The sequence below is a fragment of the Ovis aries genome, chromosome 22, assembly GCF_016772045.2.
Source record: "Ovis aries strain OAR_USU_Benz2616 breed Rambouillet chromosome 22, ARS-UI_Ramb_v3.0, whole genome shotgun sequence".
NCBI lineage: Eukaryota > Metazoa > Chordata > Mammalia > Artiodactyla > Bovidae > Ovis > Ovis aries.
Genome location: NC_056075.1, coordinates 22194708 through 22210825, shown reverse-complemented (window position 1 = coordinate 22210825; position 16118 = coordinate 22194708). Strand labels below are relative to the sequence as shown.

Here is a 16118-nt window from a genome sequence, read left to right as displayed (position 1 = left end):
TAGCTTACTGTGGGTGCATGTTGTGTTGTTTTTGTTTAAAATAGGTCATGCACCCAGGAATGCAGTCAAACTATAATGGTGACTAAGTGCCGGAAAGCTGAGAGGGAGGGGGGCCAAGTGGAAAAATGAGCCTGAGGCAAGAGAAGAGAGGGCTGGGAAAATGGAAGTTCCACCAGGCCCACGGGCCAGGTTAGAGATTTCTCCATGCGTTAACAGCTGCGCCAGAGGTTTATTTACAGGGCACTAATCATTTTGGGGGGAGCACCCCCACTTTATACCACTAACTGTCAAAGGAACAGCCAACCGGAGAGTGTTTCTGGGATGGGAAGCAAGAGTCCCTGCTGAATTCCCAGGGGCACCTGCTCCTGTCTTTTCAATCTCTTTGGATGCCTTGTTCTACAAACTCCCTTTAACTAGGCTGTGATAGGTCCCCACAGGGAGGGAGGGCTACTTGTTTTCAGAGAGAGGAATTTTTTTTTTTTATTCCTCCTGATTTTTCAGGTGCTAAAGCCAGTAAGAATATACATATGATTTGGCCACCAACTAGGGAAATTAACCATCAGGAAGAATTGAACAAACAAAAGGGATTTTTAAAAAAAGCTGCGTTAAGCTGCTTTTAGCAAAGTGGTACTGTTTTTCACTATTTCTCAAGTGAAAGCCAAGTGGAACGTTTTTTTAGAGCTGAAATTTGTTTTGAAGGGCCAGAGCCAAGTACTTTGATTATGTTGTTGTTTGTGGGAGAGGATGCCTGCACCTGCCGCTTGGTAGCAGCTTCTAAAGTTCAACTTTGAAAGTTTCTTGCTGCTGTGATCAGGCCCTCAGGGCAGTGTTTTGTTTGACCTTTAGTAAAGTGTCACCAAATGGCATTTAAGTGACCAGGGAGATGAGAGAAGTATTGTCCTTATCCTTATTCAGGAAGTATATTGATTCTTTCCCCCTTATTTCCTTCTTGCTATGATCCAGAATATTCAATTTTTGCTTTCACCTTTACCTACTAACTTAGAGCTAAAACTGAGGACCATAAAAGACAGTTAACAGGATGGACCAAAACAATTAAAGTCTTAATGAAAAAGATTAGACTTGCTGTTAAATTTTATCTCCAAGTCTCTCCCAGATATGAAAGAGGAGATTGTTTATAGCTAACCTCAGTTTTCTAACCATCTAGCAGTAGTGTAGATTGCTGTCTAGAAATGTGAAACTGAGGACTGTGTTCACCCAGTAGAAGAATTCAGTAATATATTTTAGCTTTAACATGTGTGTACCCAAATCCTAATCATTCAGCCTGACTTTAAAAGAATAATTTCTAAGAGATGTAATTAAATTAGAAGAAAAATAAATGATTATTAGATTATCTATAGTGATGTCACCATTTGTCAATATAAACTACTCTATATAAAAAATAAATAACCTTTTTCATAGTGATTTGTAACTTACCTGTTACTTTGTTTTAATTGTCATTTTAAAACATCACAATTGCATGAAATACCATCCTTATTTCATATGTGCAGAAAATGGACAATAGAAAAATTAGGTAACCAAGGTCGTAAGAGGCAGGACTGGGGCTCGGATAAGTTTCCTACATTTGCATTCTGTGCCTTTCTCACAACTTCATTTAATCTGTTAATTAAATGAAACGCAATAAAAAGGTTAAAGTTAAAATGGAAAGACCAAACTATCAGCAGTTATGTGATGCATATTAAAAAGAAATACTCATTTCCTAAAACTCCATCTGTTTACCTCTTCTGAGCTATTTATGGGTATATAGTTTTATGTAGTATCTTTATAAATTAGACTTTGTTTTAAAATTACCACTACTGTTGTAGTAATATCCAGAATGTTTTGCAGTGTTCACATTTGTCATTTCTCATAGCTATATTTATTCTATTGCATTAGTAAACCATTTTCCCCCACAGATAGACATTTGGGCTATTTCTAGATTTTAACTCTTAATATATAGCTGTAATTATAAATATATTTGTAAAAAATATTTTTCTTTTGAATTATTTCTTTGTGAGACAGTGTTGGGAATGCTGGGTTGGAAGCTGTCCTGTAACAACTTTTCTTGACAGAGTTCCTTTCTGGAAGACTGTACTAGCAAGCCACCAGCAATATGTAAAGAAACCCAAAGCCTTTTATCAAACCAAAGCTAGCATGTGATTTTTCCACTTAATAGATGTGAGGTGGTACTTGATTAATTGTTTTAATGTGCATGTTTGTAAACTCTTATTGTTTCAGGATGTTTTTGCAGTGTTTATCATGTGAACACTGTGTGCCTGTTCTTATCTGCTATTGGATATTAATGACTGGGTATCGGAGACAGGCTGTTATCCTGATAGATTTTTATCAGTCCCTTAAAAGCTTTAGGGATAAAACTTGTACTCATAGCATTAATTGTTAGCCTTCCCCTACTATGTTACTTTCATTTTATTCTTTTTTTTTCCTTCTATACACTATTTAAAATTTAAATACTTGAAAACCTTCTAGTTAAAATCTTTTAAATTTACTCTTTCATTTTGGGAAAATATACATATTATGATATGAGATGAGAATTTTTTGCTCTATTGATATCCAGTTTTATCAAAAGTATTATTATTTTAATGACTATTTTTATCTTTACCAAAATATTACATTGTAAAAAAATTGGGAAATAACATAAAGAAAAAAATAAAAACACCCAAAGTTGGCTACCCAAAGTTGACTATTTTAGAGTCTGTTCTACTAGGCATGTATATTTTTCTTCTTTCCTTTCTTTCTAGTAAGGCTGGGAGATGTTATACAAACAGCCCTAATTAAGTAGTGATTTCTTTCCTTACTTTGTTGCATATTAAATTCATATCAGTTTGGGTCATTTCTGGCAAAGATTGACATGAAATAATGGATATATAAAAATCAAAATGTCTGCATGGGAAAAATACTATAAAGTAAAAGCAAATAGTAAATTAGGAAAAGATTGACATCACAGAATATATAAAGAGCCTTTACAAACGTAAAAGACCATAAGCCTAATTGGAAAAGGGACAAAGGACATAGATCAGCATTTCGCAGAAGAAATGGCTTTCAGACATGACCAGATATTCAGTCTTAGCCATAATTAGAAAAAATACATGTTTGCACAACAGGGAGGAATCTTTTTTTGCTTCTTAGAATGGCAAAAGATAAAAAGAAATTTTAAAAGTTTTAAAGGAAAGATGTACCCATCTGAATGCAGAGTTCCAAAGAATAGCAAGAAGAGATAAGAAAGCCTTCTTCAGTGAGCATTGCAACGAAATAGAGGAAAACAATAGAATGGGAAAGACAAGAGATCTCTTCAAGATGTTAGAGATACCAAGGGAACATTTTATGCAAAGATGGGCACAATAAAGGACAGAAATGGTATGAACCTAACTAACAAAAGCAGAAAATATTAAGAGGTGGCAAGAATACACAGAAGAACTGTGCAAAAAAGATCTTCATGACCCAAATAACTATGATGGTGTGATCACTCAGCTAGAACCAGGCATCTTGGAGTCCAAAGTCAAGTAGACCTTTGAAAGTGTAACTATAAACAAAGCTAGTGGAGGTGATGGAATTCCAGCTGAGCTATTTCAAGTCCTAAAAGATGATGCTGGGAAAGTGCTGCACTCAATATGCCAGCAAATGTGGAAAACTCAGCGGTGGTCACAGGACTGGAAAAGTTCAGTTTTCATTCCAATCCCAAAGAAAGGCAATGCCAAAGAATGTTCAAACTATCACACAATTGCACTCATCTCACATGCTAGCAAAGTAATGCTCAAAATTCTCCAAGCAAGGCGTCAGTGGTATGGGAGCTGAGAACATCCAGATGTTCAAGCTGGATTTAGAAAAGGCAGAGGAACCAGAGATCAAATTGCCAACATCCATTGGATCATAGAAAAAGCAAGAGAATTCTAGAAAAACATCTGCTTTATTGATTATGCCAAAGCCTTTAACTTTGTGGATCACAACAAACCGGACAATTCTGAAAGCGATGGGAATACCAGACCACCTAACCTGCCTCCTGAGAAATCTGTTTGCAGGTGAAGAAGCAACAGACCCATATGTGGAGCAATGGACTGGTTCCGAATAGGGAAAGGAGTACGTCAAGGCTGTATATTGTTACCCTGCTTATTTAACTTCTATGCAGAGTACATCAGGTGAAATGCTGGGCTGGATGAAGCTGCTGGGAGAAATATCACCAACTTAAGATATGCAGATGACACCACCCTTATGGCAGAAAGCAAAGAGGAACTGAAGAGCCTGTTGATGAAAGTGAAAGAGGAAAGTGAAAAAACGGGCTTAAAATTCAACATTCAAAAAATGAAGATCATGACATCTGGTCCCATCACTTCAGGCAGTTAGATGGGGAAACAATGGAAGCAGCGACAGACTTTATTTTCTTGGGCTCCAAAATCACTGCAGATGGTGACTATAGCCATGAAATTAAAAGACACTTACTCCTTGGAAGAAAAGTTATGACCAACCTAGGCAGCATATTAAAAAGCAGAGACATTACTTTGCCGACAAAGGTCCGTCTAGTCAAAGCTTTGGTTTTTCCAGTAGTCGTGTATGGATGTGAGAGCTGGACTGTGAAGAAAGCTGAGTGCCGAAGAATTGATGCTTTTGAACTGTGGTGTTGGAGAAGATTCTTGAGAGTCCCTTGGACTGCAAGGAGATCAAACCAGTCAATCCTAAAGGAAATCAGTCCTGAATATTCATTGGAAGGACTGATGCTGAAGCTCCAATACTTTGGCCACCTGATTCGAAGAACTGACTCATTAGAAAAGACTCTGATGCTGGGAAAGACTGAAGGCAGGAGGAGAAGGGTATGACAGAGGATGATATGGTTGGGTGGCATCACTGACTCAATGGACATGAGTTTGAGCAAGGTCTGGGAGTCGGTGATGGACAGGGAGGACAGTGATGGACTGCAGTCCATGGGGTCACAAAGAGTTGGACACAACTGAGCGACTGAACTGAATTGAAGATCATGAAAAATAAGGAAAGACTGAGGAACTACTGTTAGACCAGAGGAGACTCAGGAGACACAACTAGATACAATGTGGGTACTAGATGGGATCCTGGGAAGACCTGTCCTGTGACTAGTCTTGTGTAAGTCTTCCTGTGAGCATATGTTTTCAGTTCTTTTGAATAATGGCCTGTAGCCTGCCAGGCTTCACTATCTGTGGAATTTTCTAGGCAAGAATACTGGACTGGGTAGCCATTTCCTTCTCCAGGGTATCTTCCTGACCCAGGGATTGGATCCGAGTATCCTGCATTGCAGGCAGATTCTTTACTGTCTGAGCCCCTATGAAAGCCTCAATTGCTAAGTCATAGTAGGTGTATGTTTAGATCAATAATAAACTGCCAGACTTTTTCCCAAAGTGGCTGTACCGTTGTCATCTCTCACCAAGAATGTAGGAGAGTTCCTTGTTAGACTTCAAAATATATACATATACAAGGAGGATTTCCTCATATTTGGGGGGTATAAACCTCTCAGTCAAATATATGTTTTGTGAATACTTTTTCCCAGACTGTGGCTTGTGTATTCATTTTGATGGGCAGAAAATTTTAATTTTGATAAAATCTAATTTGTTGGATATTTCTTTTGTATTATTGCTTTGTGTGTCTTAAGAAACTGTTGTCTACTTTGAGTCACAAGCTATTTTTATATTTTTTCCTCTGACAGCTTTATAGTTTTAGATTTTATGTTTAAATCTGTGGTCTATTTTTAATTAATTTTTTTGTATGGTGTGAGGTAGGGATATTTTCCACATGGCTAGCCAGGTACCAGTACTCTTTGTTACCCTCGCTCTGTTAGATTGCTTTGGCATCACTATTGGACACTGCAAAGCACGGGCTGTTCTTTTCGGCTCTCTTGATTATCCTAGTGTGGAGAGAGAAGAGTTACCTCTTTCATATCTCCTAACCCCTTCACTTCTATCCAGATATTTTCTGGATGTTCCCGAGTCCTGACTCATAAGCCCAGGGAGTTTTCTGTGGTTGTCAGTGAGTTGTAGTGACTGGATTATCTCCTCCGTCTGGACATAGGATGGCCAGTGTACCAGTAAAGGAACGAGTGAAGGTATCTCAGAACTGGAGGTTGGGGCGCTGCCGAGAGGGGATTCTGCTGAAGTGGAGATGCAGGTAAGTAGCCTCTTGACTCCTTTAAAGCTCCCTGGGACATAAAAGCATACTGGGAATGAAAAATCTAGTCCGAGCTGGAGTATAAATGTGCCTGACTTGGGTGATGAGCCAGTGTTGATTCTTTAAACACCACAAAGGGGGCATCAGAAGGACAACTTTTTTTCACATTAAAAAAAAGATTCCCCCCCCCCAAATGTACTTCAATTTAACAGAGCCTGTATTTTTATGAGTATAAAAATAATAAATGTTTATTGTAGAAATTTGAAAAAAAGAAAAAGAGAAGAAAATAAACTTATCTAAATCCTACCACTCAGAAGTAACCTCTGTTAATACACCTCATCAAAAGAAAGAAATGAAGCCAATACTCCACCTCATCTTGTTTTATAATTTTTTTTTGTAAAGTTCTACTCTAGGGAGTTACACCTTCCCTCCTGGCTTCCTGTAGTGCTCTCCCCTACTTTTATTAAAAAGCTAAATAGGATCTGAAGGTTTGGATATATATGTTATAGGAGGCAGAGCTTAGAAAAAAATGGCAGGAGATTTAAATAATGGCTTTGGCACTGCTGATGCCACAGATTTTATACCTCACTGATGCTAAATTATTCGTTATTATTTGATTACTCACCAAAAAGTACTCCTTGTGGATTGGTTGGAATGGACAGGGAACAGCATGATTCCACATTCCAGCTGACCTGGACCTCTGCTCACAGGGCCAGGCAGGCTTCTTCATGTGATGAAGGAGTGTCCGGTGTTGCTTGTGTCCAGCTTCTGCTGCTTTCACTGACCCGAGTTCCTGTGAATTATGTGGTAGTGGTGATGGTAAAGAAACTTGGGAAGAAAGATGAATTTGTATGACAAAGGGCTTTACCTTCTGCTTCCTATTTGACTTTTATTGCCAGAAGAAAGAGTTTATTTCTCTATCAGGGTTTTGTTCCTGATGTCTCTTTGGACTGGTTTCAAGTAGTGTGGCAAATAAATACACAAAATGGTTACTAGGCTGCCCCGGGATTCTCCACTGTTCACCTGGCATGAACCTGGTTTCTTGTGCTGGGCAAATGGCTATTTACCAGATGGCTCTAAACACATGAATTCCAAACCCTTCTGTTTGTCGCCCACTTGAGTATGCCACAAACTTGTGCAAGGGTATGTTGAAGAGGAATGTGCGTAATGAATGAGAGTGCAGGCATCTGTACACTATACATGTTCCATATAATATATGCACACACTTGTTAAAACCTCATGTGCAGAAACTAGTTGCTACAAAGTCCAAGCTGCATTTAATGGTCCGTCAAGTCAATTTGCAGAACTTTTGTACATTCCCATGACGCTTGTGTTAAGGAGTCTGGGGAAGAAACAGCCCAGTTTGCTCAGACAGACTTGGCAGTGGGAGATGGTGTCTCTATAAATGGGGATGAATCATCTGTCCCTATGCTTTGCTTGGGACATGGTAGCTCGAGGACCCTGCTGTGGTATAAGACAGGCTGTGGAGATGTACCTTGGGAAAGGAGCTTAGTCCCCACCAGAGAGCATGGTGTCTGGCAGAGTCCTCTTTGTTTTTAAGGCTTACTCCATGCCATGGGACTGGTCTGTGGCTTCCAATGTTTCTTCCTCCTGCCAGATTGTGGTTAGAATCTTTTAACTGTTTGTGGATTTCTCTTATCAGCTTTCTGTGAGAGCCAATCATTTCTCTGTAGTCACTGAACTGTAGTACACTGCTCTGGAGCTATGTTTTGCCATTGCCACACTTAGGCTTTAGTACAGAAACTTAGATATCCTCTGAGAGGATCTAGGTATTTAATCTGTACATTAGCATCCTTTCCTAAATGGCTTTATTCCTTTCACTTAAAAGTAGCCCCTTTGCTCTAGTAGGACAAGGGAATGGGGCTTCCCTGGGCTCACTCTTCTCTTTTCTCTATCACACCCTAACTGATCTATTGGGAAAAAGGTGTGTATGGGAGTCTTGGAATCTTGAAACTTACCACTTTATCTTCAGATCAGTGAGGACACAGAATGAAAGAAAATTATTTTATCTGAGTGGAAGGTTTCTTTTTGCTCTTCCCCACCCCTCAATTATTGCTTTTTTTTGAGGGGGGTTGCTCTGTCTACTCAAAAGAAGTCTGTAGGTAGCCAGTAATTCAAGTCTTAAACATTCTCCATTTATTTATTTAGGCACCATGGGTAGCTGGGCTTCCCTGGTGGCTCAGACGGTAAAGAATCTTCTTGCAATGCAGGAGACCTGAGTTCGATCCCTGGGTCAGGAAGATCCCTTGGAGAAGGGAATGGCTACCCACTCCAGTATTCTAGCCTGAAGAATTCCAAAGACAGAGGGTCCTGGCAGGCTACAGTCCATGGGGATCACAAACAGTCAAACACAACTGATTAACTAACACTTTGACTTTCACGTGGGTAGCTAGGGGGATAGTTCCCTGACCAGGGGTTGAACCCCGGGGCCTTGGCAGTGAAAGTACCAAGTCCTAATCACTGGACCATCAGGAAACTCCCAAGCATTCTCCTTTTAACAGTGACTATTTAATGGGTCTTTTATTCTGACTTTCCAAGGAAGATAAGTAAATGAAAGTCACTCAGTCATGTACAACTCTTTGAGACCCCATGAAGTATACAGTCCATGGAATTCTCCAGGCCAGAATACTGGATTGGGTAGCCTTTCCCTTCTCTAGGGGATCTTCCCAACCCAGGGATCAAATCCAGGTCTCCCATATTGTGGGTGGATTCTTTACCAGCTAAGCCACAAGGGAAGCCAAAAGAAGATAAGGTCACCACAAAGCTTAATCACTCTAGTTTTCTAGGGAAGCCTAAGGGAAGGTAGTAGTTTTGAAGGAGGGGAGTGAGATACAGACTTAGCCTTACAGTTAATGCTAAGTTGGGGATTGGTCAGCCTTTCTAAAGACTGAAGTTGAATTTCCCTGCTATATCTTGATGATCCTTAAATTTTGTTTTTCATCTCTGCAGTCAGATGCCCTGGATGCAGCTAGAGGGTGATTCTCTGTACATATCCCAGGCTAATTTCATCCTGGCCTATCAGTTCCGCCCAGATGGTGCCAGCTTGAACCGGAGGCCCCTGGGAGTCTTTGCTGGACATGATGAGGACGTTTGCCACTTCGTGCTGGCCAACTCACATATTATCAGTGCAGGAGGGTAAGTGCTGCAGGCTTCTCCTTCCTTCCTCCTCAGTATTCTTCAGAGACCTTCTGCCTGCCTCTGGCTTTTCTGTCTCTACTCCAAAAGGATGAGTAGGGAGACTAGAAGAAGGGGTAATGTTTTTTTTCCATTTAAAGCAGGTACTTAATAGGGTAAGCTGGAAAAGGAAAACAAGAAGAACCTTTAATGAAAAGGGAACCTGGTTTTGATACTCTCAAGGGGGAGATTTGTTTTCTCTCTCAGCTTTCTTCAGCCCCAAGTGTACTGAAGAAGTAAAGATATCTAGAAACTCAGCACCTTATTGGGCTGAATTGCCTAAAGCTTAGCAAATTGGAAGTCATTGGAGATTTGGTCTGTTTCTATAGACTTGTTCTCTTCCTGCAGAGAAACTAATTGGCTTTCAGGGGTTGGCTTCTTATTTCTCTCCTAGAGATGGGAAGATTGGTATTCATAAGATTCATAGCACCTTCACTGTCAAGTACTCGGCCCATGTACAGGAGGTGAACTGTGTGGACTGCAAAGGGGGCATCATTGTGAGTGGCTCCAGAGACAGGACAGCCAAGGTGAGATCTCCTCCTTACATAGTGCTATTCCCTCTTGTCTATAGGGAGTGGAGGGGGTGGATAGGAGCTTGAGTTTCAGGATTGGTGGAGGGCATTGAGTTGGGGCAGCAGGGGAATGGCACAATAAAGAACTCACTTATGTGCCTCTGGCGTGCAGCTTGCCATGCCAGGCTGTGTCCCTGCCAGCTGGCCTGGGAAAGGAGTGGACAGTGGCTGGGAAGTTTGCCACTCACTTGAAATGTGGCGTGAACTCAAAAACAGAGGGCCTGGCCAGCTTTTCCTCCCTGAGCTGAGTTTCCTCAAGTTTGTGGGTTGAGTTCTAACCCCAATATTTTATTTTAAAATCTCCCACCTTTTGCTCACTCTGTGTTTGGGAAGGTTAATTTTTTACCACCTTGTTTATAAGGAATCGGGCTGATAATTAAAATGTGTTTTTACTGCTTCTCCGGAGAGTGATGTGGTTAGTAAGCAGTGGAAAGACAATGAGAGGAGGGCATTGTTTGTTGTGTCATTGCCAAGTTGCCTGGTCGAAACTCAGACATCTGCCAAGGCCCAACAGAATGAGACTGATAAGTAGCATGACCCCTGCTTTATGGACTCAGCTCCTTCATGTCTGGGTTAAATAGGCTTCCACATGTGAGACAGAGAAGAACTTTCTCCATCTCTGTGTCCATCCCTTGCCAGGGCTCATACATGCCTGGTCCTTTGGGGCTGCTGTGGGAACTTTGCTGACAATTCAGTTGATGGTGCAGGAAGCTTGATAGGTTCTTGCTTGTGTGTTTCCCAGCGTCTGGAGACTCCACATTGCTAACAGGAGCAAAATGCTTGTCCATGTCAGCTAATGGGGCTCTAAGACACATGGGGCAGAGGACTCAAGAGAGAGAAGTTGCAGTGTTTACTAACTTCTGACTCCATGTTCTCTTTACTGATTATACCTTCATGTAAAAATGTTGCTAATTTATGTAAAAAGGACTAAATATGTTCCTTTCTATTTAAGGAAGTTTCTCCTCCCTTTGCTGATTTTTTTCTTATACTTTGTATTCTGTCCGAGAAATGTGCTCATCAGCACAGGGAGCCTGAGAAAAATTCAGAAAATCTTTCAAACCAACATGGAAACTGAATTTCTTTTATCTGAATCCTCCACCCCATACTTATTTCACATTTCTGATTGGTCACCATCTTTGTACCATTCCTTGCAAAAAGACTAGCCTTAATTTTGCTATACTTCTCAGAAGACAATTTTCTTAGAAACCGTTTGTACATGTGTGACCTAGACATTCTTGTCTCATTCTAGCATCGTATCGTCATGGCTTCAAGTTTCTCTGGGAAACCTTCAATGATCTCTGTTTCGTCCATCCGTTTCTCTGTAGTCTGCCACCCAGGGCAGTGCGCAGCTAAGTTTTATGACCATATGTAGCAATTCATGGTATAGACTGGTTACAGTTGAAGATGACAGCAATTTTACTTGGAATATTGGGTTAGTTTCATGTTTTAAGTACAACTATTTAGTGTTTTAGAGTTTTTAAGCATTAAAATCAGTACTCTAATTCTCAAATTGTCGCTATAGTACATTCCTATTCCTTTTGAAGATTTCTTTTTAGTCAGTGACAGAATTCTTCCCTTGGTTCAACTCCAGGAAGCTAGTCAGCTATTTTGGGGGTTCCCAGTGACCTCTAGGCCAGCTCATCTTTTCTGGCTTTCAGTAGCTGCTTCTGTCCCCTCCTTCTATTGTTATCTTTGCATTTAGCCACCTTCATCTTCCTGGACCATTTTCATGTTACCCACAGTTAGCCTTTTATAACTGACTCTCCATTTCTTTTTGGTGACATCTGTAATTCTCCAGCTGCTTCTACAGGTTTCTAAAACCTGAACCTACATAAGAACTTACTCATGTTCATCTGTAAACATCTGTAGACCCCTGACCCAAGTTTCAGAATTACTGTGACTTAGCTTGGATTGCCTCTCTGGACTGACTTTAGTGAGACTGGCTCCATCCTGAGATGTGATAAAATGGTAGCTTACATTCCTGCTGGGTCTGGGGCAGGACTGATCATTTGTTCGTTTTCTCCCTTTTTTCTTTATTCTGATAAGTGCCTACTCTATGTGAGGCTTCAAAGGGGAAGAAGATGGTCTTTCTTTAAGGGGCACTGAGACTGCATGCACTAGCTATGAAGCTGGTTGGAAGTGGCCAGGTTAGTGAAGCTGTAAGGCTCTAGGGAAACGGCCAGAGAGTTTTAAGTTCAGAGGGTTCACATCTGACTTGGAAGGGGAGATTTTATGAAGGAGGGGACATTTGAACTGTTTTTTTTATTTTTATTTTTTATCTTTTAGGTATTTTTCAGTGCATAGGTTTGCTTTTTTTGTTTTATAATAACATAGAATGTATAGGCACTGTGCTAATAAGCCCTTTACATTTATTCATTTTCTCATTTTATTCTTTACTGTAATTTTCCCCCACATAATTATAGTCATAATATATCTATTTTTAAAATTAATTATTATTGGAGTATAGTTGATTTACAGGGTTGTGTTAGTTTCTGCTGTACAGCAAAGTGAATCAGTTATACATATACTTATATCCCCCTTTTTTTAGATTCTGTTCTCATATAGGTCATTACAAAGCATTGAGTAGAGTTCCCTGTGCTATATATATAGGAGGTCTTTATTAGTTATCTGTTTTTCATATAGTAGTGTGTATGTGTCAATCCCGGTCTCTCAATTTATCCTCCCCCCGACGTCCCCCTTGGTAACCATTAGTTTGTTTTCTATATCTGTGACTCTTATTTCTATTTTGTAAATAGGTTCATTTGTACCATTTTTTAGATTATACATACAAGTATTATCATATGATATTTGTCTTTTTTCTGTCTGACTTACTTCACTTAGTATGACAGTCTCCAGGTCCATCCAAGTTGCTGCAAATGGCATTTCTTTCTGTATTATGACTGAGTAATATTCCATTGTATGAATGTACCATATCTTTATCCCTTCCTCTGTCGGTGGATATGTGTTGCCTATTGTGAATAGTGTACAGTGAACATTGGGGTACATATATCTCTTCAGATTATGGTTTTCTCTGGATCTGTGCCACAGTGGTATTGGTAGATCATATGATAGCTCCATTTTTAGTTTTTTTATGAGACCTCCCTACTGTTCTCCATAGTGGCTGAACCAATTTACATTCTTACCAAAAGTTTAGGAGGGCTCCCTTTTCTCCACACCCTCTCCAGCATTTATTGTTTGTAGATTTTTTGATGATGGCCATTCTGACTGGTGTGAGGTGAGACCTCATTGTAGTTTGTTTTGCACTCCTTCCCTGATAGCTGGGTTGGCCTGTGATGCAGGAGACCTGGGTTCAATCCCTGGATTAGGAAGATCCCCTGGAGAAGGGAAAGACTATCCACTCCAGTATTCTGGCCTGGAGAATTCTATGCACTGTATAGTCCATGGTGTTGCAAAGAGCTGGGCACGATTGTGCGACTTTCACATAGTATATCTTATGTATACCCTGCTGTGTCTACTTTATTTTTTAAGGTTTTCTATTATTGTTATAAATTATTGGTCATCTTTAATGGCTTCACAATGGAACTTATAATTTAGTTATTATTTTTCCTGTTGGATGTTTATATCTAGCTTTTCCTATAGTAATAAGAACCATCATTATTGATGCCTAATGCCTGCCAAATACGGTGCTTCTGTGCTAGGTGCTTTACACTTAGCTTCACTTTTCCACACTGCAGCCCTAAGAGATAGGCGTTACTACTACTACTACTACTGCTAAGTCACTTCAGTCGTGTCCGACTCTGTGTGACCCCATAGACGGCAGCCCACCAGGCTCCGCCGTCCCCAGGATTCTCCAGGCAAGAACACTGGAGTGGGTTGCCATTTCCTTCTCCAATGCATGAAAGTGAAAACTGAAAGTGAAGTCGCTCAGTCCTGTCCGACCCTCAGCGACCCCATGGACTGCAGCCTACCAGGCTCCTCCATCCCTGGGATTTTCCAGGCAAGAGTACTGGAGTGGGGTGCCATTGCCTTCTCCAAGAGATAGGCGTTACCTCCCATTTTATACATGAGGAAACTGAAGCTAAGAAGTTATAAAATATTCCTAACATCAGAGATACATAAGTAGCAACTAGGGTTCAAACCCAGATTTGTCTAATTCTAAAGCCCTTAGGAGCTCTTCCTGCTAATGCAGCTGCAGGGAATATTTTTATCATTAGGTTTTTCTTGATTTTGGGATAATTTTCCTAGGATAGAGTCTCAGCATTAGAATTATCGGGTTCAAGGCTTTGGTCAGTTTAAGGGTGTTTATACATATTGCCAGTTGTTTTATAAAAGGACTGTCTATATGTCCACTTCCACTGAGTTATATCTTCACCAGGGATGAGTCTGTTTGGATTTGACCACTGAAGGTTAAGATGTGATCAGCATACTCATGTTTTGGTGGATGGTGTGCTTCTGGTGCAGGTCAAGAGGCCACTTTCCCTAGATTGTGCTTGAGAAATTGCAGCATGCTGCTGGAGCCACTCCTGAGAACCAGGAACTTAGTTCTGTGTTTTTTCACACTGGGATCCATCAGCCTGTTCAGTGAAGGACTCTAGTGAATTCTGGCCTTGAGCCGTACTCATAGATTTTGTAATCACAGTCTTTAGTGTCTCCCCACCCACCCCCAACAAGAACCTGTCTCCTCAGTAGTTTGCATCAGTTCAGTTCAGTTCAGTCGCTCAGTTGTGTCCGACTCTTTGCGACCCTATGAATCACAGCACGCCAGGCCTCCCTGTCCATCACCAACTCCCGAAGTTCACCCAAACTCGTGTCCATTGAGTCAGTGATGCCATCCAGCCATCTCATCCTCTGTCGTCCCCTTCTCCTCCTGCCCCCAATCCCTCCCAGCATCAGAGTCTTTTCCAATGAGTCAACTCTTCGCATGAGGTGGTCAAAGTACTGTAGTTTCAGCTTTAGCATCAGTCCTTCCAAAAGAAATCCCAGGGCTGATATCCTTCTCTCTTCCAAGCTGAGCTGATCTGAAAGAGGACATTAAATGCATTTAGTTCCTACCAAAGTGACCTGATCCAAAAGAATGAGCCAAAATCATGACATTCCAGGAAAAGTGTTATTGACCTTTCTTTTCTGCCCTTCTTCATTCAGTATCTTCTTATTAAATTTATTTTCTTTTCCCTATGTTGGGAAAAGTAACTCACACCCTCCTCCCCCTATCATAGACACACAAAACCTAAGAAACACTTTCTCCTTTTTAGAGAAGAGATATGTGATCCTAAGAAGTCAGGACCACCCCCACTCCATCACCTACCCCGTAAACTCAAGGAATGTCTCCTGAGAGTTCTTCCATCTAAGGTCCTGACTGACTTCCATGTGTTCCCCTTATAGCACCGTGGGGACCCTGAAAGGTCACGGATCCGTCTGGCTGCCTCCTCAGGATCCCTCCTCGGTTGCTGTCTGGGGACAGCCGTGTACATCTGAGGTTTCCTCTCTGTTTGGTTAGAGGCTTAGTCCCCTGTGTGTGTCATCTAGGGTTGGGTGCGGTGAGGGGGCCTTGTGCTTAACGGGAGATTTCTAAATGCACTGACCACTGAGAGGGCTCTGTGAGTGTTGATTAGAGTTAAGCCCAGAGTGGCTGCTAATGTACATTCCTGACTGATAGGGACCAGATAATGTGCTCCAAGCAATATTTTTAACCTGTAGGAGATATGGAAGCTTAAAAGAGTTAAGCTTTTTTGCTACTTTTGGTGACACTAGGTGCTAAATTCCCTGCTGACATGAATAGCACTGGATTCTGGGTATTATCAACAAACAAACAACAACACACCACCTTCCCACTTTGAAGTCCTCTTCTTCCATTCTTCCTTCCCTTGGATCTTTCTCTTTTATTCCTGTCTCTCTAATTCTACTCTAATTTTGTCTCTGTCCTCTCTTACTGGGCCTTGATCTTCTTCCATCTATCTACCTCTCCAAAGTAAAATCTTGGTGACAGATAGGAAAAGGAAAACCCACAAACACAGGGAGGTTACTGAGAGAGGTGAGCCTCCCCTGCTAATGCTTCTCAGTCAGATCCCAGTTGAGGAACGTGAAACTGATTCCCTAGTATAGAACTGGCTGCTGCTTGAGGGTTCTCAGGTGGAAGTGAGAGGGTGGTTAGGATTCAGAGTTGGCGTCTCTCCAGGTGGTAGGTAAGGCGGAAACTGGAGAGGCCCCTCTGTGCTCCCCAGGGCTCTGTGTGTGCAGAACAGAAAGATT

General features: G+C 41.1%; 1 protein-coding gene and 1 non-coding gene across 6 annotated transcripts in view; one reads left to right on the top strand and one right to left on the bottom strand.

Annotated features, from left to right (window-relative positions):
• FBXW4 (F-box and WD repeat domain containing 4) overlaps window positions 1–16118 on the top strand; it is an 87168-nt gene that overhangs the window by 11083 nt on the left and 59967 nt on the right. For 4 of the 5 annotated variants that reach the window (XM_042238728.1, XM_042238729.1, XM_027960314.2 and 1 more), the window contains exons 2-4: window positions 6046–6141; window positions 9112–9297; window positions 9731–9863. In XM_042238728.1, coding sequence (XP_042094662.1) covers window positions 6046–6141; window positions 9112–9297; window positions 9731–9863 — 415 coding nt within the window. The remainder of the gene's footprint in view (window positions 1–6045; window positions 6142–9111; window positions 9298–9730; window positions 9864–16118) is intronic. The other variant, XM_042238730.1, reaches the window with a different exon arrangement.
• Window positions 8564–8637, bottom strand: TRNAE-UUC (transfer RNA glutamic acid (anticodon UUC)). The gene has a single exon. It is a non-coding gene; the product is annotated as a tRNA-Glu (tRNA).